Source organism: Onychomys torridus, chromosome 9 (assembly GCF_903995425.1).
Source record: "Onychomys torridus chromosome 9, mOncTor1.1, whole genome shotgun sequence".
Lineage (NCBI taxonomy): Eukaryota > Metazoa > Chordata > Mammalia > Rodentia > Cricetidae > Onychomys > Onychomys torridus.
In genome coordinates, this window is record NC_050451.1 from 54,771,795 (window position 1) to 54,789,536 (window position 17,742).

The following is a 17,742-nucleotide window of genomic DNA, read 5'->3' on the forward strand; positions in this document are numbered from 1 at the left end:
ATAAGGATGTAAGGTATCAGCTACTGCCCCTGTACCATGTCTACCTGCCTGCTGCCAAGCCCGCCACCATAATGATCTTGGACTCACCTTCTGAACCTCTAAGACTGATAAACTCTTCTATAAGTTGCCCTGGTCATGATGCCTCTTTACAGCACTGAGACAGTTTCCCAGCGTGGACTAGTGTCTCTACTCCCCCCCTCCCCAACCAGCCATTTTGTAGATAATAAAACTGAAGCCAGGCCTCGTGGTTCAGGCCTGTAATCTCAGCTACTCTGGATGCTGAAGCTGGAAGATTGCAAGTTCAAGGTCCCTTTGGGCTATGGGAGTTTGTCAAGGCTAGCTCAATCAACTTAATAAGAGCCAGCATGGTGGCATGTGCCTTTAATCCCAGTACTTGGGAGACAGAGGCAGATGACGCTCTATGAGTTCCAGGCCAGCTTGGTCTACACAGCAAGCTCTAGGACAGCCAGGCTACACAGGGAGAGCCTGTTTCAAAGACCAAATAAAATAAAAATGAGACGCTGCAGGGGGAAAATGGCTGAGGATTTGGCTTAGTAGAAGAACAGTTGCCTAGCAAGTGTGATGTCCTAGGTACAGCCTTTAGTATTGGAAGCAAAATAGAAAAGAAGCAGGGGCATAGTAAGCAATAGAGATAAGGGAAGGAAGGAAGGAAGGAAGGAAGGAAGGAAGGAAGGAAGATTTTGGGGAGGAGTTGGTAACTTATCCATGCCCATGTTGGTAAGTGGTTATAGATGTCACTCAGAATTCAAGAAATGCCTGGCTTCATGTCTGGCCAACAAAACCAGAGGTGCAGGGTAAGACCAGAAAGAAACTGTGGTACCTGCTCTGTCTCCACCGTTTCTGGGCTTCCTCCATGCAGGGACTGTGTCCAGCACTTCTTTAGTCCCCCAGTATGTGAGGGAGGCTCATACAGCTCAAGAGAGCCAGCTAGCACACTTTTAAAAAGTTGTGTGAGCTGGTGGGTGCCAGCTGGTAGCTTGAAAGAGGCCACCACAGGGGCTTTTGTACCATGAGAATTGGTAAGAGCTACAAAGTGTGATTGGTTCTTCCTCAGGCCAGTCACCAGCAGCCTGCCCTGGACACTACTTGGTCCTCACAACAGCCCTCTAAAGGGGATGTCGTTATTCTTCTTCTAGACTTGAAGAGGAGAAAACAAATTCATGCAGGCGAAGTCCCTGGGGATACCAGGGTGGTCAGTAGCAGAAGGGGGCTAGAAAGCACATCATAGTACCTCTGCACTAACCTGCTTTTCCTGCTTCACTAGTTGGTTACCTGGCCACACAGAAGCGCAAGAGGAGCTGGGGATGTAAAAACAGCCACGGGGAAGCCTTTTACGAGGCTGATCTTCACCTTTCTATCTCCCCCAAAGAGAACGGATGTGACTCAACATTGAAAGTGCTATAAGACACTGGGGTGCTTTTCACCTGTTGGTAAAAGTACAGCAGTGTGGTCCTGTCTTCCTTCAGGCTCTCCATGAAGTCTTCTGGCAAATAGCGGATTTGAAGGTCATACCTGTAACAAGACAGACTCTGGTAGACGCTGGGAAGCCAGACTCCTAAGAGGGACCAATGCTACTCTATCCCTCAGCATGCAAGGGCCATCTATGATGCCTCTGCCCATAGATCTAGAACAGTTTCTTTTTCTGCTTTTGACCAGGGAGAAAACCATGCCAGAGGGGTGGCCAGCAGGCACTGGGCCTCACAGCTAGTAAGTCCTGACTGTCATCTCTTCTCCTCAGTGGATACTAGTTTTCTTAGTTCAAAGACCAGCCCTTGACCTGGGCTCTACTCCCTTCCCACCCTCTGCTGCCCTTCACCATAGCACCAACCACATCTGGTCTGGGACTGTGCCTAGGTACTGTCCTGGGATGGGGATTCACTATCAACCTGGGTTAGGTTTTGAAAATACTTGCATCAGGACCCTGTGGGAGGACTAAGTCTAGAAAGCCACTCCAATTTTCTAGAAGATTCTGAACTCTGAGAATGCTCGAAGGGAGGGTGCCATTCCTACCTCCACTCAGCTTCCACGTGAAGACATTCATACTTGTCCTGTACCTCGCCCACCGTCATCTGTGGGTGCAGCCAGTGGATCTCATCTGACTTCATGTGTTTCAGCCTCAGCCCATAGCATTCAGCCAGCTGGATGTTGGGCCCTATCCGCCCACTCAGCAGGATGGAGGTGATGATCTCCTAGGGAGGAGATGAGAGGGCTGAGATTCAGGGGTACCTCCTGCCGGGCTCTCCACAGGCTCCCCATGCACGTACCCTAACTTTGTGCAGCAATCTGTCATGGATATTATTTATTTCAGATTCTCTAACAGTTAGTGCAAGCCTTGGTACACATGGTGTTCTAGCCGATGAATGAACAATTTGGCAAAATGAGACAGACATAGAAGAAGTAGGAGGAGGTAGCAGAAGTGAGGACAAGATGCAGAGGCTGAGAGCACAGATCCAAACAATTAACACCAGCTGAGCATGTGCCCTGTGAAAAGCGCCTTCTGGATGGTTTCCAGTCTAGCCAGCAGGATGCAGTACAGGACCAGGCTCTGCTAGGTCTTTTCCACACATGACTTCACTGAGTCCATGTGACATGAAAAAGAAGCAAGTGTCACCGCTGCATTATAGCTGGTGAGGAAACTGGTGGCGGAGTTCAGCTGGTATCATGGGCCCTGGACCTCTGAGTGTTCTGCTTTGCCAAGCTGACTTGGGGCATGGCAGAGCCGGAGGAGACAGAGAATGAGACCGATTTTAAGGAATTGAGTGGTATACTGCCCACACAAAAGCATGATCTCAGGAAAGGCACTGACCTTCTTGTTCTGTTTTTCCAGGGGGGGAGGGGTTGGGGGGTTCTTTGTTATTTTGCCCACAGTTTCAGCAGCTCCCATGCTCACAGCTCAGTGCCACCACTTCCTGGCCCAGACAGAGAGCATGAAGGTCAAATGCAGAGCTGTCTGGAAGCCCATCAGTGAGGCCCTGACTAGCCCACTTAGCTCTTGGTGCTCACATCTCTCACATGGGTCCACATCCAGTGAGTGAGCCAAGCTCACTTTTGACAGAGCGGAGTTCCCTGGATGCAGATTTAAAACCTCACAGACCCTGGCCCATGTGAGTCTGAAATGCATGGTTACCCAGCCTACATCAGCCCACATCAGTCCACATCAGCCCACACCAGCCTACACCAGCCTATACCAGCCCACACCAGCCTACACCACCCTACATCAGCCTATACCAGCCCACACCAGCCTACACCACCCTACATCAGCCCATACCAGCCCACACCAGCCTACACCAGCCCACACCAGCCTATACCAGCCCACACCAGCCTACATCAGCCTATACCAGCCTTTACCAGCCCATACCAGCCCACACCAGCCTACACCAGCCCATACCAGCCCACACCAGCCTACACCAGCCCACACCAGCCTACACCAGCCCACACCAGCCTACATCAGCCTACACCAGCCCACACCAGCCTACACCAGCCCACACCAGCCTACACCACCCTACATCAGCCCATACCAGCCTACACACCAGCCTACATCAGCCCACACCAGCCCACACCAGCCTACACCAGCCTACACCAGCCCACACCAGCCTACATCAGCCCACACCAGCCTACATCAGCCCACACCAGCCTACACCAGCCTACACCACCCTACATCAGCCTATAACAGCCCACACCAGCCTACATCAGCCCACACCAGCCTACACCAGCCTACACCAGCCCACACCAGCCTACACCACCCTACACCAGCCTATACCAGCCCACACCAGCCTACACCAGCCTATACCAGCCCACACCAGCCCACACCAGCCTACATCAGCCTATACCAGCCTATACCAGCCCACACCAGCCCACACCAGCCTACATCAGCCTATACCATCCCACACCAGCCTACACCAGCCTATACCATCCCACACCAGCCCACACCAGCCCACACCAGCCTACACCAGCCCACACCAGCCTACACCAGCCTACACCAGCCTATACCAGCCCACACCAGCCCACACCAGCCTACATCAGCCTACACAAGCCTACACTAGCCTGGCCAGAGAGAGGAGGGATGCTTCATTGTTTAGACTGTATGTTTTTTTAAACATGCCTCCCAAGAAGTTGTCTAATTTGGTAAGCAAAAGTGCAATTCATTCCTTTATTGGAATTAGAAGAAAGTGTGGAGGGTTTTTTCTCTCTACTAGGAAAATGTCAAGACTAATATTTAAGTAATTTTGGATTAAAAGAATGTCCAGTTTATGCATCGGCTTGGACACCTGGGTGTCTTGGTCCAGCTGCCTCTTTCCAATTCTCTTGAACTCCTGGGAATGCAAACTAGAAGACCCTCAGCCACAAAATTCCCTTTCCTACTAAGTAAGATAATGTCTCTTAGAGCAGCTCACTCCTGGTCTGTGAGATGCAGGATGGGCAGCACAGGAAGCAGAGCACATGCCAACAATCAAACATCAGCTCTGAACCCAAAACTGTGGCTGGAGGTGAAGGATGCGATCTGTGATGGCTCCAGAGAGCAGGGCATGGTGAGAACATCAGTCAAAGTTGTGAAGCAGATGAGACAGGTCTGTCAGTATCTCCACTTACTTCTGTTACTGACCTCCTGGTCATCTCTGCCCACGTGGTCACCCTGATATTTTACCCAGAATGCCTCACATCTCCAATGAGTCCCACCTGCAGTCCCCTTACCAAACTGAACTCTATTAAGCTAGCACCTCATTTTGTCAGCGCTAGGAACCCTGAGCTAGGTGGAACTGAAAAATCGCTCAGATAGGCAGGGGTCATCCAGGAGTCAAAGAGCCTCCCTGCACACACAGCCCAGCTTCAGCAATGACCAGATGTTGCCACTTCCTCCCCAAGCATGACCCATTGCTGTCCTCTCAACAGTGGTCAAGGTGATATGTACACACACACACACACACACACACACACACACACACACACGAAATTGTAGGATAGGCAAAATTCATTGAAACTAGGAGAGGGGATGAGTGTCTGATGTGGGAGTGTATATATATATAAAACCTTAACATTTATAAATTTGAGCCATACAATACTGACATATAAATTCACTCATGTGACCCACATACCAATTAAGATACACGTTTCCACATCTTTAGATAATCCACTCTCTGGGTCAACCCTATGTCTAACTCCCACATCAGACACCCATCCCCTTTCCTAGTTTCAATGAATTTTGCCTATCCCTACAATTTCATAAAAATGGAATTATTTAATGTATGGTAAGTCTAACTTCTTTCACTTAGCATAATGTCTAAAATTCACCCACATTGCCAATATATCAGTACATAGTTTCTTTTAATTTTTATTTATTTATTTAATTATTTACTTATTTATTTATTTATTTATTTATTTATTTATTTATTTGTTTGTTTGAGACAAGGTATGATCTTGACCTAGTAATCCTCCTGTCTCAGCCCCCTAAGTGCTAGGATTACAGGTATACATCATCAATCACACCCTGGTAATGTTTCTTTCTCTCTTATTTTGTTATGCTGGGAATCAAACCTAGGGCCTTGTATACGGTAGGCAAGAGCTCTATCCCTGACCCATGTCCCCAGCTTCATTGTTTCTTTTTTTTTTTTTTTGGAGATGAGTGGTACTCTACTTATCAACAAACTATAATATGTTTATTTAGCCCTCTACTTCTAGAAACCTAAGACATTTCTGTTTTGTTTTGTTTTGTTTTCAACTATTGTGAAATTTTGAAAGTTAATGCAAAGTGTTTCTGTGTATAAATGATACAGTGGTATTTGCTTTTAACCGATCCAGAAGAGTAGAGTTACTGGGTCAAGGGTCTTGGACTTCATAAGACACTGCCGGGGATGGAGAAGGGCCTTGGTGACTAAGAGTGACTACTGAAGACAGGCTTGCACAGTGGGTTCTCTCCATCTCTTTTCCTTCCGTTTGAAATTAGCTCTTAGAGAATTTTGTCCTGACAGGTCTCCAGATTCAGATTTTTCATCTAGAACAAAGAGGAAGTACTAGTGCCTGAGTGAAGTGGTTTTGTTACAACGTGCTAAAACTCTTTGGAACATTGCTTGGCTCAAGGTTAATACTTTAAAAACAACAACAACAACAACATTATTTTAACACAGTAATCTCTTACAGGGTCTGGTTTAAACTCGATTTTAAAACATTTTGTTTTGTTCTTCTATCTTTTTGCCTCCTCCCTCCCCTTGCCCCTTTCCTTCTCTCGGAAGTGGTGGTTGAGCCAAGGAAGGGTTCGACTAGACAGCTGGAGAGCTGGCCCTAGCCGGCAGCCCAGGGACAGAGAGAACTGGGTGATGGGATCGCTTACTTGCAAGGGGAGCTAAGCAAAGGGAGAGATGTATGGAAAATAATGAGAGCTTCTTACTGGCGGGAAAAGTACTCAAACTATGGTGAGGGGAAAGCTAGGGAGGACCACGGAATAAGAGACTGTTTTGAAATGGTGGGCTGAATGAGTTAGAAGGGGTGGGGAGGGTGTTTCACTTTGAGTTGTCTTTACTAAAAGGGCTTAATGAGCAATGCCACATTACTTGATTTTCAAACCAAGCCTAAGTTTGAGTTTCCAAGCACCATTCTTTAGAGAAATGGCCTAAGACACTTGTAGAAACAGATGATTGCAGGGCTGGGAGGAAAATAGGCAGCATACAGTGAGTCTGAAACATTACTTTGGACAGAAGAAAAAGAATGTTTGGAGCATGTTGGGCTTTCCTAACAACTACACACAATCATCCGGAAGTGCCCACATGAGACAAGACTGGGAGAGCCCACTCTGTACACTTCTTTCCTGAGGGTGAATGTGAATGTTGCTGGGGACAGACAGCCTCACTGAATGGCATTCCCATCCTCCACCCATGTGACCTGACTGATTACTGGGGTTGGATTATAGAGGATTTGGCTCGTCTTTGTTCTTGGTTCCAAATCTTGGGATTTTCCAGGTGACAGGACTGACTCTGTTATTCACGTTGGGTTCTAACGTATTGGTGGACCCATAGTTTCAGAAGTGGGTGGGGTGGGCTGGGGATGAGGCCTTGGCCAACCATGTATTGGCTTTTCAGATTGTAAAGGCCAACCAACCATGTTCTTGGAGAATTGTACCTTTGAGTCTGAGAGTTAGCCTGAGCTTGTGGGAGGGAGGGAAAAGGGAGAGCATGTTGAACCATATGGTCATAGAGTCCATTCATCATTAACCATGCCTTCTGTTGGAAGCTCTAACATATCTCTGAATCAGGATGGTCACTTGAGAGAGTTGGTCATGCACATTAGTGTGCCTAGCAGTTGATGGACCCTGAGTTCACAGAGGCTTCCTGTCTGGGATTCTCTCAGAGTTTCTGTGTACGTACTCATTGGCTGGTATTAATTTGTATCTATTAGGATAAAGCTACAGCTTTAGTATTGCTCTTTGCCCAGTTCTTTGGCTTGTTCTATTCAATTATTGAATGTGAGGAGAAAGTGGGAACCCACCAATTTATAGTAAAAGTGTGGGTGGCTCTAGATCAGAGGTAAGAGGTGCCTGGTGAACTGGGCCCTTAACCTGTGAAGTCTGTTAACTGTGTAGCTGTGGAAACACATTGTGTCAGAACTTCATTGCAAAGCATGTCCATCCTTCAGACATGGCCCAGAGAAATGAATTTGATGCTCATAACTGCATAGAAAAAGCATCAACATGGTATCACACAAACTACGGTGTGACCGTGCACTTCAGAAACAGGGCTCAGAGGACCCTAGCTGGATCTGAACTGAAAACCTTCTCCCTAAGGACTAGCTTTCATGGCACCAGGAGGCAGCATGCAAGCTTTCAAAGCAGGGAAACAACCAATAGTCCTATTCAACCGATGCCTGGGAACCACAACAACAACCAGCATGACTCCCTGACACTAAGGGTGCACACAAACCTTGGTGGTACCCAACAGCTCTCTAATTGGACTTAAGGTCAGTTCAATAAGAGGAAAATGACACCTGATACTAGAAACCTAGTCAGCTGCCTGAGGCTAGAGAAGTCAGGGACCTTGGAGGAGAATCTATAATCAACACTTTTCTAAATCAGTATAAAGCCTAACTACACTATATATCTCTCACCCCTTCATCAAGGAAACTCCTCTTTGCAACAAATGGAGATGGTTACAGAAAACTACAACCAATCAAAATGAAAAAAAATGACATGTTGTGGAGCCCAGTCCCAACTGATATGCTCACAACACAAATCCCATGCCCACGGCTTGTGGAAGAAGAGACGAACAGATTGTAAGAGCCAGAGGAGCAGGGATCTACCATGAGACCGTGTCTCCTAGAAAGGTCAGAAGCCACATCCATGACGTCTCACCAACATGGCTGTATAAACATCACCTGAACAAAGATGACACCAACAGACACGATAAAAGGAGAAGAGGAAATCTCATGAAGCTTGACTCCAGACAAAAAAACTACGGGCAACTAAGGGATGCTGAGAGAATCAGAAACCTTCTTCTCTGAGGAAGAGCACACTAATGAGTTCTCCAATCCAAAATGGTCAGCCCGGAAACTTACATACAAGTAACATCATATGGACCAAGTGAATTATATTTATATATTTAGGAATACACACACACACACACACACACACACACACACACACACACACACACCAACAACAGCAACAACAACAACTAAAGAAAAAGAGATCATGAATTTGAAAAGGAACAAGGTGGGGTCCATGGAAGGGTTTAGGAAGAGGAAAGGGAATGGGGAAATGATGTAATTATCACAAAAATAATATATACATACATACATACATACATACACATACACACATACACACATACACACATATACATATATATAAACACATAAACAAAAAGCTAGATTGTAAATCTAGTTCTGACAAGTCTTCTGACAGGATAACACACTCCCTAAAGCCAGTGTCCCCCTGTGGGCCTCTATCCTTGCCTATCAAGCTACACACAGTTCTGTATTCAAAGCATCAGTCATCATCTGCCACGTGCACACTATGAAAAGCTATGGCACTATTGATATGAAGTCACAACATGCCCACACGGTTGGGCATGCCAGGTGGACCTAGACACTCCTGCCTAGTTATTTCTGGTTCAAAATAGCCATTTCCGGGTCAAAACATCTTGCGTGACTAGGATTCCGTGGCTTTGCATGGTTGTGTAAAATGCACGCAGCCATGTAATCTACCCACATGCCATGTAATCTAGCCACATGTGTTCCTGTATGCATGCGCAGCCCACCCTTTATAAGCCGGCGCCATTTTTTCACCCATTTCTCCTTTCTCTTGACCACATGTGTTTCCCACAGGCCTGTCACGTCTGTCTCTTCCTATCCTATCTCAATAAAAACTCTTCTGTGGATTTGTTGTGTTTCGGGACATTTTTTTTTCGAGACATGGTTTCTCTGTAGCTTTGGAGGCTGTCCTGGAACTCACTTTGTAGACCAGGCTGGCCTCGAACTCACAGAGATCCACCTGCCTCTGCCTCCCGAGTGCTGGGATTACAGGCGTGCACCACTACCGCCTGGCAGAATATTACTTTAAGGTGTGTTACTTTTGTTTATGCTGCATTTGTTTAACTCTGTGAAGCTGTGTGACTGTGCCTGTCTAAACACCTCATGGTCTAAGAAAGAGCTGAATGACCAATAGCGAGGCAGGAAAGAGAGATGGGCGGGGCTAGCAGGCAGAGAGAATATATAGAAGGAGAAATCTGGGAAAAGGAAGAAAGAGCAAGAGAACAAGGAGAGGAGGATGCTCGGGGCCAGCCACCCAGCTACCCAGCCAGCCACGGAGTAAGAGTGAAAGTAAGATTTACAGAAGTAAGAAAAGGAAAAAGCCCAGAGGCAAAAGGCAATAGGATAATTTAAAGTTAGGCAAAGCTGGCTAGCAACAAGCCAAACAAAGGCTGAGCATTTATGATTAAGACTAAGTCTCTGTGTGTGATTTATTTGGGAGCTGGGTAGCGGGCCCCCAAAAGGATAAAAACCCCCAACTACAGAGAAGCATATAAGTACAGACCAAAGGATGAAGACGCTTCCATTTAGGGGGCTCATCTGCCCTGAGCTACCCCCAGCCCTATCTCCCTTATGCTTTCCCACACACAAACAGCAGGAGCGGCAGAGTTGGGGCCAGACCCCCAGCTCATCATCTGCCATTAATGAGTCAATATTTCTTCCTCTATCAACAAAACACTCCTTAAAAATGATAGGACATGATGTTTTCTTACTCACACAATTGCCATCTGGAACCTGAGTTTTTTTAACAAGTGCTGGCTCTTTAGATAAGCCCGGGGTTCCTTTTGCTTCAGGAAGACCTTGCCTTTTTCCTATACCAGGGCTTCCAGGTGCTGAAGAGCAGGCTTTCTAGCTGCCTTTGGTTGCAGCCTAGATTCTAAAAGACTTCTGGTACTTTCTTACAAACATCTGTATTCCTAGGGTTTTCCTTCCTTCTTGATTCATGTTGATTTATTCAAATTATTAAATAGTGTGAAGACTCCAAATGACCTTTTCCTCCTTCTCTGTTCTCTGACTTTTCCACTTGCTGGTCAGAAACAAAGAAGGAATGTGTCTGGATAGCTTGTCCCCACACCCCAGAGGGCTTACGGTCATACACCATATGACTTTCCAGTTGGTGTCAGACCACATTCAGAAGAGTAGTCCCATACAATGACATCATCAGTGATGTCACAGTTGGTGTATATCTTCTTTCTAATGCTTGTGTGTTTGTGTGTGGCATGCATGCATGTGTGTATACATACCCACATGGGTATAAGTACATGTGGAATCAGAGGTTGATCCCAAGTGTCTTCCAAAATCACTCTCCACCACACATATGGAGGCAGGGTCTGTCACTTGAATCCAGAACTCTCTGACTTTGCTAGTCTATCTAGCCAGCTTGCTCTGAGATTGCTGTGTCTCTGCCTCCAGAGGGCAGGAACCACAGGCAGGCTATCATCACCACCAGCTTATCTGTAGGTGCTGGGAATCTGAACTCCGGTCCTTGTGCCTGCACGGCAAGCGTTTGACCTACTGACTCATCTCCCCATTCCCTTCACACAAGTTTGAGATTACAGAGACGTAATCCTCCCATTATTAAACAATCCCCAAAAGTAGATCATTTAAGTAAAAGACCTCTCACTTTCTTCCTTCCCAGTACCACCACATTCCAGAACCTCCTCAGTGACCTCTTTATTTTTGCTATGTTCTCTGGCTCAATTAATTAATAAATACCCAAATTTTCCTTAATTTTCCTTAAGCTTTTTCATATTTGTGTCCCGGTTATTTTTTTTTTTTAAAGAAGAGCCAATGTGATAGCTGGGGCCTTCCCATCATCCTCCACCAAGATAGTATGGTCCTCACCATCCTTCACCAAGATTACTTGATCCCTACCATTCTCTAAAAAAATAGCCTGGTCCTTATCATCCTCCACCAAGATAACTTGATTCCCATAATCCTCCACCAGGATAGCCTGGTCTCCACCATCTTACACCAAGATAGCCTAGTCCCCATCATCCTACACCAAGATAACTTGATCCCCACCATTCTACACCAAGATAGCCTAGTCCCAACCATCCTACACCAAGATAGCCTAGTCACCACCATCATATACCAAGACAGCATGGTCCCCACCATCCTACACAAAGACAGCCTGGTCCTTATCATCTTCCACCAAGATAACTTGATCAACACCATTCTACACCAAGATAGCCTGGTCCCAACTGCTCCTTTGGTTCAGTTCCATGTTCTACCCTCCATGCCAGGTTTTAGGAGTGTCCTTATTAAAGTCATTCCATGCAGACCTCTATCCTGCATGCTCCTGATTCTCCTGAACTGACAGAGTTTTGGGTTCTTCCCCTGGATCTAGTCCTAGGCAGCAAATGAGGGCCTCTGGGAAGCCATTTCTTACTCCCCTGGATTCACAGGGCTTTTGGTTCCTCTATAGACTCCAACAAACTTCAAATATACACCCACCCAGCAACATATTGTTATGAGTTGACTTTTGTTTTTCCAGAAAGACATGCTGGAGACACAACCTCTGCTTCCCTTCCACTGCAACCTTGCTGGGAAATAGAGTCTTTGGAGACTAGTCAAATTAAAAGGAGGTCACTAGGTAACCCCACTCCCATCTGACTAATGTTCTTATAAAAGGGGACGTTGAGTCACCAAGAGAGACATGCACACAATAATGTGAAGGACAGGTGAAGAAGCAAGATTTGGGTAAAGGATCTGTAATCCAAAGGACACCAAAGACAAAGGCAGATCATCAGACCTGGGGAAGAGGCAGGGAAGGATTCCTCCACAGACTTCAGAGAGGGCATGGCCCTACCAACACCTTGATGTTGGCTTTCTAGGCCTCAGAACTATGAGACAAAACATTTCTATACTCTTCAGCCACCCTATGTGTGGTATTTTGTTAGAAGACTCCTCAGCATCTAATAAAGACCTTGATAAATTAGGACTAAACCAACTGCCTGTCTGACCTTGGATCAGATGGACATGGGCCATCTTTGAGTTCTAATCAATGACTAGTTGAGGATTCCAAGAAATGTGTCCTGTCTCAAAAACAGTCTTCCAGTGGCATCCCTCCGAGAGACAAGGGTGCAGATTTAAGTTTATTTCCAGTTCTTTTTAGATGACAGACTAATATGTTCTGACACATGGCTAATATGTTATGACTGGCCTCCCTTCTGTCGATTCCAGGTACATAAAGAGCTCAGACAATGCTTGGTATACATTAAGTACTCAATAAATAGTAGTTATCATGATGGGCCAATAAGCAGTGACAAGATAACATGAGCTGATGTGGATGCTAGCACAGACAGAAGGAAGATGATAAATAATAAAATCATTCTCAGGATGATCAGGCCACACCCAGAGTGGATCTGGCCATACCCGCCCTCTGGAAGAAACTGTGAAGAGAAAAATGACTTCATTCTGCTTGGAGCAAAGGCCTGGAAGAGCTTTAGGGCCTGAGAATCAAGCTCAATACAGGAGCGTCTTCCATTTCTCTTTTGTTCTACATGAAGATGGAAGGTAGAACTCAGAGAGAGAGAGAGACAGAGAGAGAGAGAGAGAGAGACAGAGACAGAGACAGAGAGACAGAGAGAGAGAGAGACAGAGAGAGAGAAGAAAAAAGAGAGAGAATTAAAAGGCTGAGACAGTAGCAAGATCAATCTTTAATTGACATAAAGCACAAGGGTTGTCTTCAAAAATAAAAATACTCAGTTAAATATAGACCTGTTCTATTCAAATTCTGATTTGTTAATATGCCACAAAGAAGAGCTCTTAATGCTAAGATGAGCTTCAGGAGGAAGAAAGACTAAGAAAAGGCAGACAGGAAAGTATCAGACAGGTTAACATATTTCTTTTTTTTTTTAAATGTTCCCCCTACTAAGCTATCTTTGAAAATAATGACTATAATTCATTGTGAAGTTGGCATGGGTGATGGGTCACATTTAATCGCTTCAGAATGAAGGGGTGAAGAGTGTTATTTGCTATGGAGGATGGATCTAGAGAGTTCACATTTGCTATAGTGCTTAATAATCTGTATCAGTGAGGGTCAACAAGGTGCTATTGACATTTGGTGCATATGCTGGCTAGTTTTATGTTAACTTGACACAAGCTAGAATCATCAGAAAGGAAGGAGCTTAAATTCAGAGAATATCCTCTATCAGATTGGGCTGTAGGCAAGCCTGTAGGGCATGGTTAAATTAGTGATTGATGTGGGAGGGCCCAGCCTATTATGGGTGGTGCCATCCCTGGGCTAGTGGTCCTGGAATCTATCAGAAAGCAGGCTGAGCAAGCCATGATGAGCAAGCCAGTAAGCAGCACCCCTCCAAGGCCTCTGCATCAGTTCCTGCCTCCAGGTTTCCACCCTGTTTGATTTCCTGCCCTGACTTCCTTTGGGGATGTACTATGATGCGTAAGCGTAAGCCAAATAAACCCTTTCCTCCTCAACTTGCTTTTGCTCATGGTGTTTCTTCATAGCAATAGTGACCCTAACTAGAACAGGGCCAAAAAAAGTCTTTGTTGTGTGTGGCTATTTAACACACATTCAGCCACAACTCCACTGAAATCCAAGTTTCGTTCCCCTGTCGCCGTGACAAGGACACAGTAAAATTCTAACTGGTTTCTAGAAGGAGGGATTCAAGAGATGGTGATGAGCCTTGAGTCTTTGCCTAAGATCTGGACACCCTGTGGAGATGGAGAGCCGGCAGGTGAGCAGGAGAATGTTGTGGAAGACTGTAAGCCACATGGAAAATCGGGGTACTGCTGAAGCCAGCATCACAAGCTAGGGGATGGGATGAGGTGATCTAAGCAACGACAGTTTCTCTGCAGGAATGGCTCAATGGTTAGGAGTGCTTCCCAGCCTCCCACAGGACCAGAGTCGGGTTCCTAGCACTCATAACAGGTGACTCACATTCACCTGTAACTCCGGCTCCAGGGGATCTAATGCTTTCTTCTGGCTTCTGCAGGTACCCACACATACACCCAACAGTCATTCACACAGATGAAAATCCATACACATAAACAAAAATAAATCTTTTAAAAAGTGACAGGGTACCATGTATCCTGACAGCCTCACAGGAAACCTCATGCCAGGGCACACAGCCCACAGGCTCCCTGGCAACTGAGACCCGTGGCAGTAGGGGGAAATGGTAGACTTCTAGCATCTGGGCTCGGTTCCCTGACCCCAGCTGGGTGTCAACGTGATATGTATATGAAACACTCTTACATTCACCTCTGCACATCTGTGTGCTTTTGCTGCACATGCCTGAATCCAAACAGATGGCTAATAGGGAACTGAACGTTCTAGGAAGACATGCCCATGTTCTCATCCTTAGATTACATTTGAAAAAGGGGGGGATACATGGATAGAATTAAGTTAAACATCTCCGTTGACAGTCATTCTGGACTCTCTATGTGGCTCTTAATCTAGGGTGTCTTTATAAAAGCTACAGAGAAGAAGGCGATGTGAATAGAGAGGGGGCGTGGAGAGATGCTGCCAGTGCCCAGGAACACCAGGAGTTATCAGATGCTGGAAGAGGCGGGGAAGGGAGGTACATGAGGTTCCTACACCTGCACTTGGGACGTCTAGCCTTTCGAGCTATGAGAGGACCATGTCTGTTGTTTTAATCGTTGGTTCCTGGTAATCTGTTAAGGCAGGGTTAGGAAACAAAGACAATAGCTATATAAGTTCCGAGTCCTCGGTTCGTATAACAGATCATTTTCAAATGAGGATTGCAGAGCAAAACACTAAAGTTTGCATAACTTATCACCCTGAAAGCATTCGTTCCAAGGTGATAAAAGCTCTAAGGAAGACATTCAGCCGTGAACCCATCAGATCAAAAACAGAACAGCAGCACAGACACCTGACTCCTCATTTGCAGACGTCAAGAGTCTATGCACCCAGATAGGCTCTAACTGAAGTCTCTACCCATTAGGCTTCACATCTTCTTTGTCCTCGCTGCAGTGAATGCATGTGTGAGGGGCTGGGAACACACACAGGAAATGAGAAAGGGTGCAGAAAAGAGGAAGTGTGTATAAATGTGTCTCTTTTTATGTCACTGTGTGGTGCTGGTCTGTGGTTTCCTGACTGAGCCCTTTCCTGCATGTTTCATGGGCTGCTCTCATGTTGGGGGCTAGCCTGATGTGGGCCAAGCCGTCTTCTATGAATAGCTTCCCCTTTCTTCCTGTTGTACCTCCAACCTTGAGGCATTGTCCTTACAGCCTCTGAAAGATGGAAGTGAGGAATGCAGAGGTGATGAGGAACCTCAGCCAAGAAGGGGTATATGCTCAGTCTTCACACAGTAGAGGGGGTGGGCAGGGGCATTCTCTTCAACATCTTTTTTTAAAAGATGTTTAAAATTTTATTTTTAATTATGTGTATTGTGTGTGTGGTGGTGGAGGGGCAGGGGAGATGTGTACCTGAGTATAGTGTCTATGGAGTCCAGAAGAGGTTGTAAGATACCCTGGTACTGGAGTTATAGGCAGTTGTGAGCCACCTAATGTACATGCTAGGAACCAAATTTCAATCTTCAGCAAGATAAGTATGCAGTCTTAACTGCTGATCCAGCTCACTAGGTCCTCAACTTCTTCTTAAGCATCTCTAATGACATTCATGATTTAATTACACTCTCAAAGGCCTCACATTTCCATGCTGTCAGATTAAATATTACGTTCCAACACAAGGATTTTGAGGGACACACCAACATTCAGTGCTAGCACCTCCTAATGGTTCTTACTTAAATATCTATCATATTAGGGATTAGAGCTTCAACATATGAATCAAGGGATACAGAAACATTTACCCATAACACCCTGTTTTTAGTTAGGCAACAGGTCTAAACTTGAAGCCCCTGGGGTAAGTGTCTTTGTAAGTATAGGGCAGGACTGTATGTCACAATGCCTGAATCTTCTCCTCCTGGGGATTCTGGGAGGCTTGTGGGGGTTCACAGGTGATGGTAGTGAGTGGAAATGGGTGCAGAATAGGTTGCTTTCAGGCAAGTAGCACCCAAAAGACCCCTGCAATCTGGAGAGCTCACTGTGGGTAGAAAGGATGCACCTGGACAGGGTGGGGAAGCCTGGTTGGACAGGGTAGTTTCAAGACAAAACCAAGATGATTTTTTTCCTTCTCTCCTTTTAAAATTTTTTTTAAAGATGTATTTATGTATCTGAGTATTTTGCTTGCATGTATGTATGTGCACCACATGAGTGGCTGGTGCCCACAGAGGCCAGAAGAGGGCATCAGATCCCCTACAAGTTGTGTTGTAGACTTGTGAGCTGCCCTGTGGGTTCTGAGAATCGAACCTGGGTCCTCTGCAAGATGAAGTGCTCTTAACTACTGAGCTGTCTCTCCAACCCTGTCCCTTTTAAGACAGGGTTTAGTTTTATAACCCTAGCTAGCCCAGAACTTAGTATGTGGCTCATGCTGGTCTCAAATTCACAGCAATCCTCCTGCCTCAGCTTCCCAAATGCTGAGATTACAGATACCAGCTGCCAAACCTGGTAAGAATAAATCTTGACCGCTCATATGTACGTGGAAGGGGCTGAAAATGGATCTAGGATGGAGGCGGCGCCTGGCTCAGGCAACTCCAGATCAGGCAACTCCGGATACATTGTATCATCACATGGGCTCCGGCAATTCTTGAGATACATTGTATCACAGGCACAAGCCAAAGCCAGTCCTTTCCTTAGGGCTTTCCCACATGAGAAGTTCTAAGGATGGGCAGAGTTGGGCACAGAATGGATCAGCAGGCATCAGGCAGAAGGAGAAGACAGGGCAAGCTAGACCTTCCGTGTGCTGATCAGAAAGGCCTGGGTGATCGCAGAATTCATCCTCCAGTTCATGGTTGGATCAACATTAACAGGGCACTGCTAATCATCCCTGGACAGTGTGTGCAAACTGAGATGTAACCCAGGATCTATGGTCACCCTATGTGCAAATGAGCTGGGGATGGAGGAAGAGAAGAAAGAAAAGCAAGAAGTATGAGTGAGCAAAGAGGAAAACAGAAAGGAGGCTCCTGGCAGCTGACGTCCTTGCTACTTGTTTCCAAGGTGTTGTCTTAATCCCTTCCCCAGACTAGCAAATGAGCACCTTAGAGGGAAATACAATGACATAAGCCTCCACCTGCCACAGAGAGTCAGCTCCCCACAAACACAGTTTCCTATGACTATCAAAGCAAAGGGAAGTGGGGAATTCAGGAAGGGCAGAACACATTC

At 46.0% G+C, this 17,742-nt stretch overlaps 1 protein-coding gene across 2 annotated transcripts in view; it reads right to left on the reverse strand.

Moving 5' to 3' along the window:
- Positions 1–17,742, reverse strand: part of Ptk2b (protein tyrosine kinase 2 beta) — a 125,865-nt gene that overhangs the window by 37,447 nt on the left and 70,676 nt on the right. For both annotated transcript variants that reach the window (XM_036199253.1, XM_036199254.1), the window contains 2 exons: positions 2,032–2,210; positions 1,446–1,533 (listed from right to left, as the gene is read on the reverse strand). In XM_036199253.1, the coding sequence (XP_036055146.1) occupies positions 1,446–1,533; positions 2,032–2,210 (267 nt within the window). The remainder of the gene's footprint in view (positions 1–1,445; positions 1,534–2,031; positions 2,211–17,742) is intronic.